This window comes from Taudactylus pleione, unplaced genomic scaffold, assembly GCF_031769625.1.
Source record: "Taudactylus pleione unplaced genomic scaffold, aTauple2 ptg000392l, whole genome shotgun sequence".
Lineage (NCBI taxonomy): Eukaryota > Metazoa > Chordata > Amphibia > Anura > Myobatrachidae > Taudactylus > Taudactylus pleione.
The window spans coordinates 1,471,053-1,490,973 of NW_028284793.1; the positions used below are offsets into that span (position 1 = coordinate 1,471,053).

A 19,921-nucleotide genomic window follows, 5' to 3' on the forward strand; every position below is an offset into this window, starting at 1 on the left:
AAGATGCTCTGGGGAGCTGTAAGGGCAGCGGTGTGAGCGTCTGAAGTGTCCTAAGGATGCTCCAGATGGCACTGCTGCATAGGTTCTGGCTGCAGGGTGTCATTCTAGGCAGCCTGCTAGCCAGATGAGGCTAGCAGAAAAAAGCTCCGTGGGCCAGAACAAATGATTCTGTGAGCCGTATATGGTCCCCGGAACTGAGGTTCCCCATCCCTGGGTTAAAGGATTGCCCTTTATAAATTGGGTAGAGTTAAGTAGATACTACATCAGCAACATAGTTCCAGGAGACAGTGAAAAAACACAAGTGTGTGTGTGAGGCAGTAAATAAAAATAATTTGATGGATGTTATTAACAAAAATTCAAATCTAGGGGACATTATGGCATTGGCTGATGTGTTACAAGGGAATGATACAGCCATTCCCACAACAGTGAAGCTTGTGTCAAAGTTTAAATTTGCTTCCTGTGACATGAAAAAGCTTTTCAGCTTAGAAATTTAAATGGCAAGAGGCATAAATACCTGAAAATGTAGGGAAAATGTTGGCGCTATATTGTAACAATTTACAAGTAGCCAATATTGCTAGTTAATAGTTTCTACTGTTCCCAAAATTATTTTTCACATGTACATTTGTTTTTTTAAGTTTAATACATTATTTGAACCATTTAGTGAAGTACTGTAACTGAACTTTAAATATGGTTCATATAATAGTGTCAGTAAATAATTAACAAATGTTTTGTTCATATACTGTTTATATTTTTGCATATACAGTATTGGCCATTTTCTTTGCATATTCTAACTTTTGGTTGTACAGTACGTTGTATGCTTATTCTTGGGTATTTTTTTTTCCATACATTCTTATGTCCGGTGGTAATTAAGCAATATTTTCTGTACAGTAAAATCCGAAAATGTGCGCAGAAGCACATTTCACAAGGCAATTCACTTGTACTAATGACTGTATTCAATTTGTAGAAAGAAAACCATTGCATTGCTTGGTATGCTTGTGTCTGATGTATGCACAGCATGCTGTGAAAGGCAAATTTAGATACTCTGATGCTCTGAAATGGATTGTGTGGTTGATAGGCCTGGCTTACTATAGGAAGCAGGATGTCAACTGGCTGCACAGCTCTCCTATCCTGCCAATCTGCAGCTTAATGCTGCTGGCTGAGAAGAGGTCATGGTGTGCCGATGGATCTATTAGGCCGCTTAGCAGATTTTGCAAACAGTAAGCATGACAGCGGGGATGGCCAAACAGGCCGTGTCAACTTCAAAGGATAGAATTGATTAAAAAGAACAAAGTGTTTTTAACACATAAAATGCAGGTTTGTAAGTCATGCACAGAGCAGGTATCATTTACACATTTCTATACACAATTCCCTATCTCCAACAGAAACAATGGACAGATTTATCCTTTCAACCAAACATTCAACAGTCTTTAGAGTTTAGAAATATATTTTATTTTGCGCTCAACACAAAAAAAAAATGTAACTAGTCAAAAAATACCAGTGCTGAAGATTTTTTTGAAATTTGAAGAACAAGTTTAAAGAACTATTTGTTTATGAAAAGTAATGCAGGTATACACCATTTGACATTATACACTAATATTTGTTATTTTGCCTACATCATGTTACTGTAAAAATACTGTCATACTACGTCTGTATAACACACAGTGCATAAATCATTCATTCTGACTTACTGACAATAATATAGTTAATTTCTTCTTACATTAATGCAAAACATATACACATTTGGAAAATATATAGAATATGTAACATGTAAGACTTTTCAGCTTTCATTAGGACGGCTTTGTTTTTTAATTAATGCAGCCATATAGGACTTATGCGGCGTTAAGACAGTAAGGATTAACTGTTTGTTTAGTAGGGTTACCAAACAACCAGCTATCTGAGGCTTCAAACAATTAAGGACTCTGCTTACACCTGCTTCAGCTAAACTGAGTCAGTGAGATGTTGATCACGTGTTGCTGTGTAAGTATGGATTAAACATTTTGGGGTTTATTTACTGTGTGTCGGGTTGTAAAACTCAACACTTCTATTCATGTCTATGCATGATATTTAAAATGGCAGTGCTTTGACTAGCAAGACACGTCTAGTAAAAGAACTACCCTTTTAGATATCAGGAATAAACACAAACAGATATGTCTGGTTCTACAACCCGACACTTAGTAATTAAACCCTCTACTTCTGTCCCTCTATCCATTAAATCCTGACAGGAATGTGATTTTATGCATCTGGTGTACACCACCAACCGACACAGAAATCTACAGTAAAACATGTGCTCACCAAATATCTAAACACATATAAGCCAGTTACTCTGAGATCTTATTCTAGTTAGCAATATTCAGACACTCTAGCATATGACAATGAAATATCCTAAACAAGAAAACTATTCTAAAGTGCAAACTTGCAGCTTAAGCTGTGTGCAGACGATAAGTGACATAGTTGGTTTTGATTTTTTTCCCCTTTTAAACAGCTATCATATACTGAAATTGACAACTTGGCTTATTATTAATACAACTCATTTAACACCAATACAAAACTAAATTTCTTTAAGAAAAAAAAATAGAAATATCAGTTTCAGCCCCGTTCCCAAAAATACTAGTGGAAGACAGTTTGATGCCATCTCTTTTCCACCAAAAATGGCCAAAGCGATTTCTTAATGGCAATTCTGAAGGGTGTCTGCTGACCAATGCCGAGTCCCGCCAGCTTGGAACAGTCGAGTTGTGGATTCCAAGGTCGAGGAACTGCATCAACAGGTTCATCTGTGATCTAAACAAGAACAATCAATTTACCATCACGGTTCTGTACAGTTTCTGTGGTCTGATTCTTATGTTAACATATTAGAAATAAATACTGGTTTAGCTGGTCATGTTATGACCAAGCAAAAACATAAAAATTGGTTAATATTGAAGTGTTATATTTAATTGTTTTCAATATCTTTAATTATCAAATAAAATAAAAAGTTTCATTGTATTATAACCGGAGACAAGTGCGGGTGATTTCATTCATATTTGCAGGTATACATGCGGCTTGTTGACAACCTCGACACGCATTATGGGGAACCTCGAAAGGCAGGTGCTATGTTGTCGACAAGTGTAAATTGTAGACGTTATAATTCATCATGTGTGCTGCCAGCAAGTGTAATATGAAGTAAGTAGCATTTTATACTTGCCGACATCGGGACGCCTGCATTCTGGGGTTCCTCATAATGCTTGTCGACATTTTGATCGCTGACTAGCACACTATATCCCATATTTGTACATAACCACTCAAATTCATTTAAACCATCACCTTGTGAGACCATTTACATGTTTTATCAGCTAACTCTTCCTTCTACTAAGACAACTTATATAACTGTGGATGAAAGCTGCCATGGAAACTTGGTACAGGTTGAGTCTCCCATATCAAAATATTCCGAAATACGGAATATTTTTAGCATGACTGAGATAATGAAACCTTTGATTTTTGATGGTTCAATGTACACAAACTTTGTCTAAGGCACAAATTATTAAAAATATAGTATAAAATTACCTTCAGGCTGTGTGTATAAGGTGTATATGAAACAAATGAATTTCATTTTTGTACACAAACGTTGCTTGAGCCACAAAATTATTGAAAAACTTTAATAAAATGACCTGCAGGCTGTGTGTATAAGGTGTATATAACACAAAAATGCATTCTGTATGTACATTGGGGTCCCATTCCCAAGATATTTCATTATGATATGCAAATATTCCAAAATACGGAATATTCCGTTATCCAAAATACCCCTGGTCCCAAGCATTTTGGATATGAGAGACTCAACTTGTAGTATATTTACTAAAGTGCATGTTTTTAGAAGTGGAGGTGTTGCCTATAGCAATTAATATCAGATTCTAGCTATTATCTTCTAGAAGGTGTTTGAAGAATGATAAGTAGAATCTGATTGGTAGCTATGGACAACAACCCCACTTCTAAAAACCCACACTTAGTAAATATACCCCTTGGAATCAGGGGCGTTTCTAGAGAGGAGGGGGCCTATGTGCAGACTCCAACATGGACCCCCTCCTCTCCGCCCGGTGACCGGCAGAGTTGTGCGTGGCCTGCGCTGGAGTTGTACACTCTGGGCACTAGAGTGTGCCCAGAGACTATAATGTATGCACAGGTCACCGGGAAAATGACTGCGGCAGCCATTTTCCCTGTACTGTGCATGCGCTAACGACGTGAAAATGGCCGCCGTGGCCATTTTCCAGTTTTTTTACAGCCCCCGCGCCGACGTGGGACTCCAGAGAGGTAAGTAATATTATGGGTGCAGGGTGTGCGGGGCGGGGCCCCCCTGGACTGTGTTCCCCGCACACCCTGCACCCATTATAGATATGCCCCTGCTTGCAATCAATCCATTCCTTTTTAATTGTTCTCACATCCAAATGCTGCATCAATTTCCTATATTGTAAAAATCTATACTGAGAGTAAATCATGAGTAAACTAGTCTATCAATCAGTCATACTGTACATAACAATAATCTGCAAAATGCATACTTCTGTATTTATATATGATCATACTTACTGCTAGCAGGTGGCTGCTGGGAAGGTTGAATGCATCAGCCATAGCACAAGCTATTTCATACTTTGTCATCTGTTCATTTGCTGACCAATGGAAGATGCCCTTTATAGAGGGATCCTAGGATGTAAAAAAGGAGTGTGTTTACTTAGAAAACCAATGTTAAAAAAACAGATTATCAAGAGTTAATTTAAGGGAGATGACATATTTTCACACATCTCCCTTACAGGTGACACCAATGCCAGAGTCCTCCCTTCCTCATTACCCAATCTGCGGGAAAGTCCCTTCTTTGATTTCCTTTAGATCTTTTCAAAGCAATGCCAATAAATGTCAGTGTTGTACACCAATCGAAGTTACATTGCAGAATGGTATTGTATCTAGATGTATCCTCCAGTCCTCTATGCTACAATTACGCCACATTCCCATTTCTGCAGACTATAATAGTGCAGGGGATATATTTACTAAAAGTAAATTTTAAATCTGTTTCAAATAGATCAACATCGATGTTTCTTGGGGTAAATCATACATTTAAAAAGTTGTGTACAAAACAATGGCGCTGCACTTGGAGCAGCAAAGGTAGTGAGATAAGTCACCAAACTTATAACAAATATTGAAACAAGATACACACAACCTGTCTTGCGCTCCAAACGTGTTCAACTTGGAATGTATGCAATAAATTTGTTTTCAATGTTAGAACCGTTCTCATATGTAAATGAAAAACAGACAAAAAAAAAAACACAAAGGTGTAATACTGTAAATAAATCAAAAGTTCTGTTCTAATAGCCGTGCTGGGAGTGGAAATAGGCGCTTTAAAAAGATCTTCTCCACAGACGTGACACCTCAGAAAAGATTTCACAACAGATCCTCAAATCCCAGTCAGGACACCAGATAAGTGGAAGGTAAATACGTAACCAAATTTGTACATGAATGCTTACTTCAAATAAGCTGATAAGCACATAGCAGTTTCTTTAATCCTTATATGTCCATCATAATAGCGAAAAGATCATTTCCAAAAATCTCTAAAAAAAAAATAAATAACCAGAGAAAAGAACACTTTGTAGTGTAAACTGAAGATTGATTTATTAAAAAACATATATTATAATAAAAATCATAGGTTTATAGACAGCCGTACCATAAAGATGGAAGTACACTGAAGATGGTACCCGGGTAACCACAGTGTAGATAATGTGTACTGGCCATGCACAAGGAGTGTCACACATTGGTTTTGTGCATGGCCAGTACACATTAACTACACTGTGGTTACCCGGGTACCATCTTCAGTGTACTTCCATCTTTATGGTACGGCTGTCTATAAACCTATGATTTTTATTATAATATACAGTCAGGTGCATTAATATTGGGACATTGACAGAATTTTCATATTTTGGCCTCTATTCACCACCACAATGGCTTTGAAATGAAACAAACAAGATGTGCTTTAACTGCAAACTTTCAGATTTAATTTGAGGGTAATTACATGAAAAATCAGGTGAACGGTGTAGGAATTACAACGGTTTTCTATATGTGCCTCCCACTTTTTAAGGGTCCAAAACTAATGGGACAAACTAAACAATCCTAAATCTAACTTTTACTTTTTAATACTTTGTTGCAAAACCTTTGCAGGCAATTACAGCCTGAAGTCTGGAACGCATAGACATCACCAGACGCTGGGTTTCATCCCTGGTGATGCTCTGCCAGGCCTCTACTGCAAATGTCTTCAGTTCCTGCTTGCTCTTGGGGCATTTTCCCTTCAGTTTTGTCTTCATCAAGTGAAATGCATGCTCAATCGGATTCAGGTCAGGGGATTGACTTGGCCATTGCATTCCACTTTTTAGCCTTAAAAAACTCTTTGGTTGCTTTTGCAGTATGTTTCGGGTCATTGTCCATCTGCACTGTGAAGCACCGTCCAATGAGTTCTGAAGCATTTGACTGAATATGAGCATATAATATTGCCCGAAACACTTCGGAATTCATTCTGCTGCTTTTGTCAGCAGTCACATCATCAATAAATACAGGGAAACCAGTTCCATTGGCAGCCATACATGCCCACGCCATGACACTACCACCACCATGCTTCACTAATGAGGTAGTGTGTTTTGGATCATGAGCAGTTCCTTTCCTTCTCCATACTCTTCTCTTCCCATCACTCTGGTACAAGTTGATCTTTGTCTCATCTGTCCATCTGATGTTGTTCCAGAACTGTAATGGCTTTTTTAGATGTTGTTTGGCAAACTCTAATCTGGTCTTCCTGTTTTTTGTGGCTCACCAATGGTTTACATCTTGTGGTGAACCCTCTATATTCACTCTTGTGAAGTCTTCTCTTGATTGTTGACTTTGACACATATACACCTACCTCCTGGAGTGTGTTCTTGATTTGGCCAACTGTTGTGAAGGGATTTTTCTTCACCAGGGAAATAATTCTTCTGTCATCCACCACAGTTGTTTTCCGTGGTCTTCAGGGTCTTTTGGTGTTGCTGAGCTCTCCAGTGCGTTCTTTCTTTTTAAGAATGTTCCAAACAGTTGATTTGGCCACACCTAATGTTTTTGCTCTCTCTCTGATGGGTTTGTTTTGATTTTTCAGCCTAATGATGGCTTGCTTCACTGATAGTGACAGCTCTTTGGATCTCATATTGAGAGTCGACAGCAACTGATTCCAAATGCAAATGTCACACCTAGAATCAACTCCAGACCTTTTACCGGCTTAATTGATAATGAAATAACGAGGGAATAGCCCATACCTGTCCATGAAATAGCTTTTGAGTTGATAGTCCGATTACTCTTGGCCCCTTAAAAAGTGGGAGGCACATATAGAAACCATTGTAATTCCTACACCATTCACCTGATTTGGATGTAATTACCCTCAAATTAAATCTGAAAGTCTGCAGTTAAAGCACATCTTGTTTGTTTCATTTCAAATCCATTGTGGTGGTGAATAGAGGCCAAAATATGAAAATTCTGTCAATGTCCCAATATTTATGCACCTATGTTTTTTTTAATAAATCAATCTTCAGTTTACACTACAAAGTGTTCTTTTCTCTGATTTTTCTAGAGAGATTTTTGGAAATGATCTTTTCGCTATTATGGTGGACATATAAGGATTAAAGAAACTGTTACAGTATGTGCTTATCATCAGCTTATTTGAAGTAAGCATTCATGTACGAATTTGGTTACGTATTTACCTTTCACTTATCTGGTGTCCTGACTGGGATTTGAGGATCTGTTGTGAAATCTTTTCTGAGGTGTCACATTTGTGGAGAAGATCTTTTTAAATCACACATTTACTAGGACAATTTTTATATTCTTTTTTTTATTTTCAGTAAATGTGTGATTTAGCCCCAAAAACTCAAAACTGATGTTGATTTTAAAATTATTAAAATCGACCTACCTTTAGTAAATATACTCCCAGGTGTGGGATTAAGAGAGTCTCTTAATCTGGGTACACTATGTGTGTACCCAGCGATGTCGGACGCGGCGGACCAGGCAGAGGTGCTGGCATCAGTAAGTGCATACAAACTTGTGAATGCAGGCAATGACGAACGACGGTGGGGGATGCTAGTGGTGCCATGCTGTATTCGGCAGCATGGCATTGCTAACGATATCCCCAGATTGTATTGCAAGTACCGATGACTGGGGATATCGTTAACGACCAGCGGGAGCGCGCATAGTTAACAATAGTGCATACACACTGGACAATAAATCTAAATTGTCGTATTGATGTGTCGATATTGTTTAAAATATCGTCGAGTGTGTGCGCACCTTTAGAGCTGTAGTATAGGTGTGTGCTGAAAAACAATGCTTGTTAAATACAGGTCTGCTTTACAAAGTATTAGCAGACTGTTCTCGTTGTTTCTCTGCAAAATACAGGACTCCCCACAGAACTGTATTACACTGTACAGAGTATTAATGCTTACACACTGCAGGCAACACTACAATTAAAGCAAAGCAAAAGTTTGTGTGTACAGTTCAGACAACATTGTGCTGGGCATGGAAAATAAAGGTTAAACCTGCTTGGCATCCCCTCTTCCCCAAAATGAAGTATGCAATGCATGTAAGGCATATGTGTGTGATATGTTGAATAAGATAATTTTATAGCTCTTAAATAGTCAAGTGGGTCCTATAAGCACCAATAGGTATTCTACGATTATGTCCTAAAAGAACTATTATCAATTGTGAAAATCAGGGCAAGCAGTCGATCATAGACAACATAAGAAGTTGTCCTGACTACATAAGAAGTAGCAAAGCACTGCAGGACTTCTGGTCAGCGCAAACTAAGCCTACATAGTTCTGACTAGGAGTTACGGCTCCTGTTGGGCTGATCAAAGGATCGTGCTGATTACTTTGAAGGGAGAAGCCTCTGTGGACTTTGGCACCATGATAGCCTGCCAAAATTGGTGGGGAAACATTGGTCTTTGTTCCTAGCTCGATAAGCAGAGAGACGGAAGATTGAGTCCTAGCAGTCTGGAGATGGTGACTGCTAAGCAGTCGGGGAATGTAGGTTAGAATTATAACACCCACATGAAAATAGCTGTGTGATGCCTTTGCTTTAATAACTAATTGTCTATGTAATTGTGTACATGTTTATGGAGACCAGGTTGACACACAAGGCTTACTACAGTATCCTGAAAACAGGTCCATTTGCTTGTATTCTCGTTAGAACCTCAGTATAAGAGAGCACTTACTGGGCTTGGTGGTGCAAGTAAAATGTACTCGGAGTGCTCAATTTTAATGCTCATGTACATGAGACCTTAAAGAGTATTGTCTTCTCCAACAACCTGCTTAAATAAAAGTGAAGTATCTGCTGGACCTATGATGCACTTATGCTCCTGTAGCAATGCAATGATATACTGCTGTGTCTTTACTTTCCCTTTGCAGTGACAGTTTTTCATTATGTTTTTTTCATGTCAAAGTGGGAGAATAGAAAAGGCTATTTATACAAAGAAATGTTCAGGTGGTCTCCTGTCTGTGTGGATTGCAAGAGGGACATGCATTTAAGAATTTATGGTGCAAGGTTTAGTTTTTACATAGTATGGTAAGTGACAAATGTGCCTGTGAGAAAATACATTTGTTCAGTGGAACCTATGATGCCACACGCCTGGTACTCAGAGTGGAAAGGCATGTCTCTCAGCATTGGGAGTGTAATGACAAGAATATTCATTACCCGGCCTGGGGCGTTTACCATCAACATGGCACAGAATCAATGCTGGATAACTGGAAAAATGAAGTGAAACACGTTTTAACAAAAATGTAGTACTACATGTCTCTACAGTATCCTCAAGCCAAATTGGCCCATGATAAAATAAGTTTTTTTAATTTGTTTTAGATAGTTAGCATTTAGTTGCAATATGCTGCCTCCAGAAGTCGCTATACTTTCTATACACAGATAACACCATTTCCTAAGCATCTGACTGTTATGCTGGCCATACACTAGTGCGATTTTGGGCTGATTGCCCGATCTTCGACGCGTCGTACAATGAATCATTTGGAAATCGTGTATTTTTTTTTTTTTTAGGTAGGATATGATCCGATGCGCGCTCCCACCGCTCTTAAAATGCATCGTATGATCAGATATGCAGCCCATCATAACTATCGTTATCGTATGCAGATCGTGCCGTGTATTTGTGCATGCGATGCACCGTGAAACTGACCGGCGTCATTTCAGTGACATTCTGAAGAAGTGTGTGTTCTTTCAATGACCTTCCCTCCTAACTGCAGTTCGATCGCATCGTGAGATCGTATGTACATCGTGTGGCCAGGACTGCCAGGAAGTTCAAGGAAATCGTAAGATGAATCTTATCTTATGTTGGTCATACTAGTGTATGGCCAGCATTACTCATACAATAGTTTATAAACCCTCTATCAGCTGACGTCAGTCCACATTTATACACATAAGTAATATTCTTAACTAAATAAAGACTCTGACACAATACTGACTGGGAAAGGGTCAGCATTTTATTTAAAGGACAGGGAAAAAAGTATGGTGCCGAAGAAAGACTGGCCCAATTGTAACATAAAAATTGCCAACTGTGACATATAAAAACATGGGCCTTCTGCTGATGACTACACAAACCTGTAGCTGCGAGAGGTGAGCTTGGCCTCTTGCATACTGCTGAGGCCTCCCATAAATGGCGCAATCTAATCTTTTATGAAAAGGTTGATAAGGCAGATTGGCTGTCAGTGTCCAAACTTCAGTCGAAAATCTTGCAGAACAAAGATCAAATCTCACTCTATCCATGATCCTGTTCAAAGTACTGTGGGTTTTACGCTAAAATTAATAATCTATAATATTTTCTTCCACAAATAGCTCTCCTCCTTCAGTAGGCCCTATACAGGATTTGTTTGTCCCACTGCGACCTATCTAAGCAGACCCCTTATGCTCTTATACTGATTTTTGTAATAATTCAGGTGCAGGAGATCTCAAATTTGATCAAGGCCCTTAAAGATAATAAAGCGCCAGGCACCAATGGCTTTACGGCCACTTATTCTAAAACCTATAACACCATACTCTCCCCTCATCTTGCCAAAGCGTTCAACGGCATGATGTCTGGAGGATCTTGAAGCCTGGATCATTGTTATCCCCAAAGAGGGGAAAGACACCTTCAATTGTGCTCACTACAGACCCATCTCACTGTTGAACACAGATATCAAAATTTACACTAAGATCCTTGCAAACCGCCTGAATACTGTTCTGCCCTGCTTGGTTCATAACGATCAGGTGGGCTTTATTCCTGGTAGACAGACCCGGGATAATACCAGACGAGTGTTCAGCCTTATTCACTCTATTAATGCTAAATGCACCTTGGCCTTAGTTCTTTTCCTAGACATGGCTGGACTGGACTAGTTCACCTTCTATGATACAAACTCTGTGTACATTTGGGGCCAAATGTAATAAGGTGAGAGTTTAGAAAATGTGAGACTTTAGCAGTAAACACTGGTGGTCGAGTTTGATCTTGATCTGAATGAGATTTTAAATCGTGAGAGTCTTTTGAGTCTGAAAAACATGCACGTTTGCTCTATTGCTTTGTTCTCATACTCTATTACATTGGCTGAGTTTAGAAAATGGGAGAGTTTTCTCCCACTTTTTAAACTCTCACCCTATTACATTTGGCCCTTGGTCTTGACAACGAGTTTCTCAAAAGGTATTCAAGCCCTATACTCAGTACCTTCATTCAGGGTCTCAGTGAACGGGATTCTATTGTCTCCCTTTCCTATCACAAATTATATCAGACAGCGCTCCTTTGTCACCCCTGATTTTTGCCTTTTTAATCAAACTCATAGTAGCTCATATCCATCCTGACCCAGACATCAAAGGGATGCTAATCGGCAGTGAGGAATACAAAATATCCCCCTATGCCGACAATGTACTTAGATTAAATACTCTCCATCTGTGTGTCCCCAAGCTCTTCCAGACCTTGACTGTGTGTGGTACTCTCTCAAGATATAAAGTAAGTCAAGACTGAATCCCTTGCATTGCACTTGCTGCCTACAGTCCTGGGCCTCCTGCACCACAATTATAATTTTACCTGGCGCACCTCTAAATTCAAATATCTAGGGATATACATAACTAGATGGTACGAAATTGTCTACGCTGCAGATTTCCCCACTCTTCTTAGAACTATCAAACGGGACCTTCTTTGATGGTGTGATCTTATTTCTGGGTTGGACATAACAGTGGTGATAAACATTAAACTCATGTCGAAACTACTCTATATTTTTCAGACCCTCCCTATTAAAGTTCTGAGCTCTACACGGTTACATCTGTGTCAATGTTTTGATCAGTCTGCATGTAGACTTAAACCAACGCGCATTCGCTTTTTCACTCGGTCGTACCACTACTAACAGTGGAAACGGATTTCCCGAAATCCGTCTTTACTATATTGCTACCCATCTTAGTCAAGCTGTAACTTGGTTGGAAACTCGCAGGTCCCCCGTTGGGTTCATCTAGAAGCTAGCTCTTGCCATGCGTCTGCTATGTCATCCTTTGCTTGCGTTTCAGCCCTTCTTAGGCCCAAATCTGTGAGATCCCATCCTATCATCGCTTTTTCGTGTTCTATGTGGGACTATTGCAATAACCATATGAAACCATTTCCCATCCGTCCCCCAACACTCCCCTCTAGCAAAATTCATCTTTTCCCCTAGGTTTCTGTCGAACTCGCTTCTCTCTGTCGGTGGAGCGAGGTGCCTGGGTAGTGTCTGATCTCCTCAACTCCAGCTGATGTGCTCTTTAATAATCTCTGAAGAACCTATTTGGGATTCCAACTGTCATTTTGCTTTTCTACAAGTTCGACATTTTCTTGACTCTCTCCCACCTTGCTCCATCAATAGGACTTTGACTTCCCTTGATACTATATGCATTACTAACCCTCTCCTGAAGGGACCTATCCATTTCCTCTATAACCTTTTACTCCATGCTGGATGGCCCATCACACTAAACCACAAGCTTCAGTGGGAGAGAGGCTTAGGGAGTCCACCAGATGAAGACACTTGATCTGTAGTGAGAGAAAGGGTCTCTAGGCCTTCTATTTCCTCCTTGCTTAAGAAAAACGCATAGAAGATTTTTTATGTATAATGGGTAACTAACCACCACGCCTCGAAAACCTACAACCAAGCATCCCACCACAGAGATCACCAGCTTCTGAGCTAATTCTATAGCCATACTACTACTGGTACCATGACACTCCTGACTGGGAATGATGTTAGACCAAAAAAACAAAAAGGGCCACCTCTCCACCAAGCTCTTCAGGTTCCTTCTAATGGAAGATCTTATGTCCATTGATGTATGAGACGTGAGGTTGTTACCACCTAAATGAACAGCTAAAAATAACGGACAACCAAAAAAAGCCACGGACTGATCTAATAATTCCCCAAAACAATGCCACTGCATTCCCCTGTGCCTTATCCAATGAAAAAATGCATTTCAGGAAACAACACCACAAACTAAACAAGTCCTACATGAACCAAAACAAACTGATGCAGAAACAAAACACAGAAAACCTGCCGGCAATGCATGAAACAGATAGTTAAGTAAAACCAGCAGGAAAAAAAATAGCAGTTTAAGTTAGGTCACAATTTTGGACCCATTGTACACATTAGAATTCCATCTACCAAGAACATGAATCTCCAGAAATGGAAAAAAAAACAATTGCAGTCGTCTCCGTAGCTGTGCCAATGCGGAATGACTGCATTTCAAAATCGGACGGTGATAGGCCAAAGGATAAAATACAGTGCATTAAGTGCAAGCCAATATTGGTATCAAGTAACTGTGGAAGCATCAGTCAAGTCCCAGCCACTTTTAGCCTTTGCAGCATTTAAGAAGAAGCTAACGACACCGGACAAATCCAAATATCAGGGCAACTATGTATGTATACCCAATGACCTTTCTCTGTTGGTTGGTCTTACTTTACCCAACAAGGAATCATCCCTCCAGAAGATATTCAAAGCAAGTAAGGGGAAAGGGTATTCCTCCATCAGAGTCACCTACACAAAAGCCATGGCAAAGGAAAGATAATAAACTTACGTCTCATTAGGGGATGCTCATATACCCAAAGCAACTTCAAAAGAGACTGAGAAGCAAGAGCAAATCAATGAGGCTTCGGTAACCCTCGCCAAACCTTTCAAAGCATATGCAAGCAAAAAAGTTTTTGTGGTGTGCAACTGCACCCAGAAAATGCAGAAAATACAACATGACGGTCAACGCCTTTCTTACAAGCCGCAAAGACGTACATACCCTGCAGCCAATTAAAATAACACTTGAAAGAGTCCTCACCACAGCCGCCTTTTTTCTTAGCTACAGACAGAGCTTTGCGCGCTTTGTTGGTCAAAGCAAAAGCATTTACATAATGTCCCTTCCTGATCAGCTCCTTAATTCTAGGATGAACACCACACATGACCGCTGTATTAGCGCAACACACAACGTCGGCTGCTGCAGAACCAGAGCAAATAAGCCGCAGCCAACGGAGCTGAAGCCAGAGCCACTTCACCTCCAAACCTTGACAACGAGCAGTCAAAAGATTGACTTGAAACGAGACCAGCGATGTGCACAGTGCTGACACTACCGCTATAACTAAACCGAGAGTAGATGTAGTAGAACCAAGCGCAGTCCCGTCGGGGACAGATGTGACCCCTGTAGCAGCGCTATGAAAGGCAGGCACCGACCCACTAACCACAGGAGAGCCTGTACAACCACAATACAGGTTGAGTCTCCCATATCCAAATATTCCGAAATATGGATTATTATTAGCATGACTGAGAAAGTGAAACCTTTGCTATCTGATGGTTCAATGTACACAAACTTTGTTTAAAGCACAACATGATTAAAATACAGTATAAAATAACCTTCAGGCTGTGTGTATAATGTGTATATGAAATATAAATGAATTTCATATATGTACATAAACTTTTTTTGATGCACAAAATTATAAAAAATATTGTATAAAAATTACCTGCAGGCTGTGTGTATAAGGTGTATATAACACATAAATGCATTCTGTGTATATATTGGGGTCTCATTCCCAAGATCTTATTATGGTATGCAAATATTCCAAAATACGGAATATTCCGATATCCAAAATACCCCTGATCCCAAGCATTTCGGATATGGGAGACTCAACCTGTAGTATAGTAGAGAAGAAGCACAGAATACCCAACAAAAGAGACCTCCCCTATAGTTCTGAACACTAACAAACTCAAGACACACCCTTACACCAAACAACCTATGATAGGTCCAAACACCCAACATTCCACTATCTAATTTAAACAAATTAGCCCTGTAAGTTCCCAACTGTGATGACCCCTCAGTCTAGATATTTATGTTACACCAGGCATATGAAATGCCTACTGTATCCTTTCTCTGCACATTCATTGTTACAATGAGTTACTATATCTTCTAGTCCTAACTCAAAAAGATGCACTACCGCCTAGTAAAAAGGATCACTTCCCCCGGACGCTACTTTGTGAAGTTGATTTGCCCAGGACACCTATTTTCTGTAATATCAAAAACATACACAATGCTTGATGATAATCACATTGAAGTTGACTGTTTCAGTGCCAGACAAGTTGGTTATATGTTGTTGGAAGAGCTTGTGTGTGCAGTCATCCAACCGCATTAACAGGCCTCAGTCATGCTGGAAGTGACAATCCAATCTGTGTGTGTGAACGCAGAGTAGTAAGCTTTAAAAAGTGTTCCCAATTTAAGATGTCAAGTTTTGGATTTTAAATCAAACACATGTCACAAAGAAATACTATCTTAGGTACTAGTAAAAAAGTTCTGTAGACACGGCTTGTCCTGGTCTTGTCACTACCACAAACTTGGTGCATGATGTCCTTCACACAGCACAGAAGTGGTCAAGTAGAATGGAAAAAAATAAACATATTGAAGCATAAACAAAACAAAATCATGACTGCAAAACTGATCAGAGGCAGTGTGTGTGCATCAGGGGTGTATCTATAATGGGTACAGGGTATGCGGGGCACACGGGCCCCTGGGTCCACGGTGGCCCCGCACCGCACACCCTGCACCCATAGTACTACTTACCTCTCCAGAGTCCACATCGGCGTGTGGGTCCGGCGCTGTAAAAACGATTGGAAAATGGCCGCTGTGGCCATTTTCCCGTCATTTGCGCATGCACAGTACAGGGAAAATGGCCACCACTGTCATTTTCCTGGTGACCTGCGCATACTCTATAGACTCTGGGCGCACTCTAGTGCCCAGAGTCTATAACTACGGTGCTGGCCGTGCACAGCACAGTGCCCTGCCGGCCGCCGGACAGAGAGGAGGGGTCTCGTGTCGGAGACTGCACACGGGTCCCCTCTCTCTAGAAACGCCCCTGGTGTGCATTGACCATTATATGAGTGTGAACAAGTTACTGGCTGAATAGCACATAACACATGACTTCTGCTTTTGCATTGCTTGTTATATGTCGGCAAAGAGTCTACACAAGTGCAACCATGTCACTAGCCTAAACCAGTAATGAACAACATACAGAATAATTAAGCCACATCAATTGTTTTTTTTTAGTAGGAAGTGATCCAGTTTCAATTATTATAACTAAAAAGAAAGAAAAAAAAAAACATACTAGAGGCAGTTTTGATGCTTCCAAGTAAAACAGAGAGTCTGATAGTTAGAGGGAGTTTCACGGCAGCATTCCGAGACTGCCACACTCTCCACCTGCACTATCACCTATATTTACATAGAAATCAGATGCGCTTTTCTAATATATAGGAACATCACATCCAAGTTCTGTTTCAGCAACACCATGAACCAGTGGTATTATGCCCTATAAGGGTATAGTAGGACCCCCTTAGACTTCAATACCACTGCAGTTAGCAATAATGGTGAAATACTAATCGATTGATCTGTTTGTATAAAGTGGAAGCACACCTCATAAGTGAGAGATATGCTAAGATGCCAAGAAACACTTTCAAGGCTGAGGGGGCGGGGGGGGGGGGGGGGGGGCATGTTCACTAGCTACCAATCAACAAGCTTATTAAGATAGGAATCCCCTCTCCATTACAGAAGTATGTATACAATAAATAAATATATATTTTATAAATATAGACTATGCATACAAAACATGGCCAATGGTATGCGGACATCCAAACATCACACAGAGATTTGCTTGGTGGACACCGAATTAGAAAACCAAAAGGAATTAATATGAAGTTGATCTCCCCTCCTGAGCTACGACAGCCTCCTCTCTTCTAGGGAGGTTTCCCCTAAGATTCTGTGACATGTCTGTGCTTCTCAGCCAAGGGAGTGGGCTCACTCACAATTTTGCCTAAGAACACAGCCATGAATAAAGAATGGTACCAAAACTTCCTCCAAGAGCAACTTCTCCCAACCATCCAAGAACAGTTTGGTGACGAACAATGCCTTTTCCAGCATGATGGAGCACCTTGCCATAAGGCAAAAGTGATAACTAAGTGGCTCGGGGATCAAAACATCAAAATTATCATTAATTCCATTGAGAATTTGTGGCCATTCCTCAAGAGGCGGATGGACAAACAAAAACCCACAAATTCTGACAAACTCCAAGCATTGATTAGACAAGAATGGGCGGCCATCAGTCAGTATGTGACCCAGAAGTTAATTCACAGCATTCCAGGGCGAACTGCAGAGGTCTTGAAAGAGAAGGGTCAACACTGCAAATATTGACTCTGCATAAACTTAATGTAATTGTCAATTAAAGTCTTTGACACTTATGAATGATTGTAATTTGACTTCAGTATACCATAGTAACATCTGACAAAAAGGTCTAAAAACACTGAAGCAGCAAACTTTGTGATAACCAATACTTGTGTCATTCTCAAAACTTTTGGCCATGGCTGTATATTCTAGTTTTATTTTATGTTTGGAGTTTGATATTTATTATTAGGTTTGTTTTTCTGTGCAAATGGTTAACTATACCCCAAAAAAATTTTATTTCATTTTGGCAGCCTGTGCTAGCCGCCGATATGTGTACTTCATAGCCCAAAGTATGTGGATACGCTTTGTAATTCATGTGTTTGACTATTTCAGCCACACCCATTGCTAACAAGGACATACAATTAAGCATACAGCCAACATTCACAATGTCAGCATGAACATAATGTCGACATTTCAGGGTTAGGCTGCGGTTAGATTTAGGGTTATGGCTTTAACAGAAGGAAAACGTTATGTTGACACTCTGACCAGGTCTTATGTTGATATATAACGTTCATGTCATCATTGGAATATTGACATTCTAGACTCTGCACTAATGGAAAAGCAATCCCTGGAATGACTAATTATGGTTTACCATCTGGCAGTCTAATGGCCAAATCTGGGTTTGGCGGATGCCAGGAGAACGCTTCCTGTCCAAATTTGCGCCACCAAACAAAGTTGGATGGATGGAGGAGAAATAATGTTCTGGGGCTGTTTTTCATTGTTTGATTTTGCTCACAATAAAGGAAATCTACAGTGCAAGAGGACATTCTAAAGAATTGTGTGCTTCCAACTTTGTGGCAACAGTTTAGCGGCAAAGGTACGAGAGGACACATCTGTACAGGCTTGTAATTTGGAATGAAAGAGAACCCGATAGTGCCCGTAAATAGAAGCAAAACCTCTTTAAAGGCAAACATTGATAGAATATGTACTTTTTCCCCAAATCTCACCTGCAGTCTTTTTTCACTTAACTGAAGGCATACGCTGGCAACATCCTTGACATATGTGGGGAATCTCTGTTGCAAATGGTCTATGCTGGCCGATGTGTTGCTGTGCTGCACCTTGTCAAACATGATAGTGACTGCACTTTCCTCTAATTTTTCCACTTCCCCGTATAACACTGGAACTCTGAGTACTGCAGCACCTTTTCATCAGAACAACAGAAAACCTGATGTAAAAACCACCTATTAATGTCATTACATACTGATTGATCATAATGGATATTATTACACAGCAAATTAGGTCACTAGTGCTATAAAGTACTCTGTATTTTCAGAAAATGAGCATGTTCTCACCATCATTGTTCTGCAGCACTACTCGTTCTCCTTCTAGTTTTGTTTTACCATAGAGGTTCAGGGGATTTGTTATGGAATCTTCTTTGTAGGGCGGATTTGCTCCATCGAAAACATAATCAGAACTAATATAGATCAAAAACGCTCCCGCTGCAGCTTTGGAACAGAAGAAAGAAAAAAAAAAAATACAAAAATAGCTAATTATAAAAGCACTTATTTAGGGAAAGCTATAAAATTTTTTGCATGTTACACTAGGGTCTCCGACACTTTAATAATTGTTTTCAGGTCAGCGATATAATAGATATAATAGCATATACCCACTTTTGAAATAGTCATGTGCAAAGAATCCTGCTCAGGGCAATTATAGTGCTAGAAAAGTGCGCAATGCTTTTGTGCACTTAGCAAGACTCATTCTGTGCAAGCGAGTCTTGTGAAACGCACAAAAAGCAAATAAACACACTTGCACTTTTCAGCAAACTATTAAATGGACATAAACAGTGCCCTGCCTCTTCCTCTGTGTGCTGGACAGGTGGCAATACTGCATTTTATCTACAGTTTTTACTCTGCTGGACTGTGTAAGAGAGCAAAGCTGGCTGTTATGGTCATCTATAACAGAGAGTGCGCTATAACAGATTACGTAGACTGGCAGCAGGAGGTGGAATCCAGACCAGGTTACCCTGTATATTGAAAGGGGAAGTTGGGGAGGGCGGGTAGCTGTTCCAGTGATCAAGTGATTGGTCCCACATTATGCCCCAAAGACTGCTTTGTAAGGAGACACTGCAATGAGAGAACACCTGCAGTACTGGCACACTCTCTAGAGCTGTCTAGGACGTCGGCTGTCAGAACAAAGTGTATCCAGACCAAGCCATCTTGCCTAATGAGAAGTGGGGTGGCTGGATCTATG

At 40.1% G+C, this 19,921-nt stretch overlaps 1 protein-coding gene across 2 annotated transcripts in view; it reads right to left on the reverse strand.

Annotated features, from left to right (window-relative positions):
• Positions 1 to 1,441: 1,441 nt before the first annotated feature.
• MAT2B (methionine adenosyltransferase 2 non-catalytic beta subunit) overlaps positions 1,442 to 19,921 on the reverse strand; it is a 43,231-nt gene continuing 24,751 nt past the window's right edge. For both annotated transcript variants that reach the window (XM_088445989.1, XM_088445990.1), the window contains exons 4-7: positions 19,021 to 19,173; positions 18,676 to 18,869; positions 4,555 to 4,668; positions 1,442 to 2,778 (exon numbers count right to left, since the gene is read on the reverse strand). In XM_088445989.1, coding sequence (XP_088302115.1) covers positions 2,608 to 2,778; positions 4,555 to 4,668; positions 18,676 to 18,869; positions 19,021 to 19,173 — 632 coding nt within the window. In that variant the 3' untranslated portion in view covers positions 1,442 to 2,607. The remainder of the gene's footprint in view (positions 2,779 to 4,554; positions 4,669 to 18,675; positions 18,870 to 19,020; positions 19,174 to 19,921) is intronic.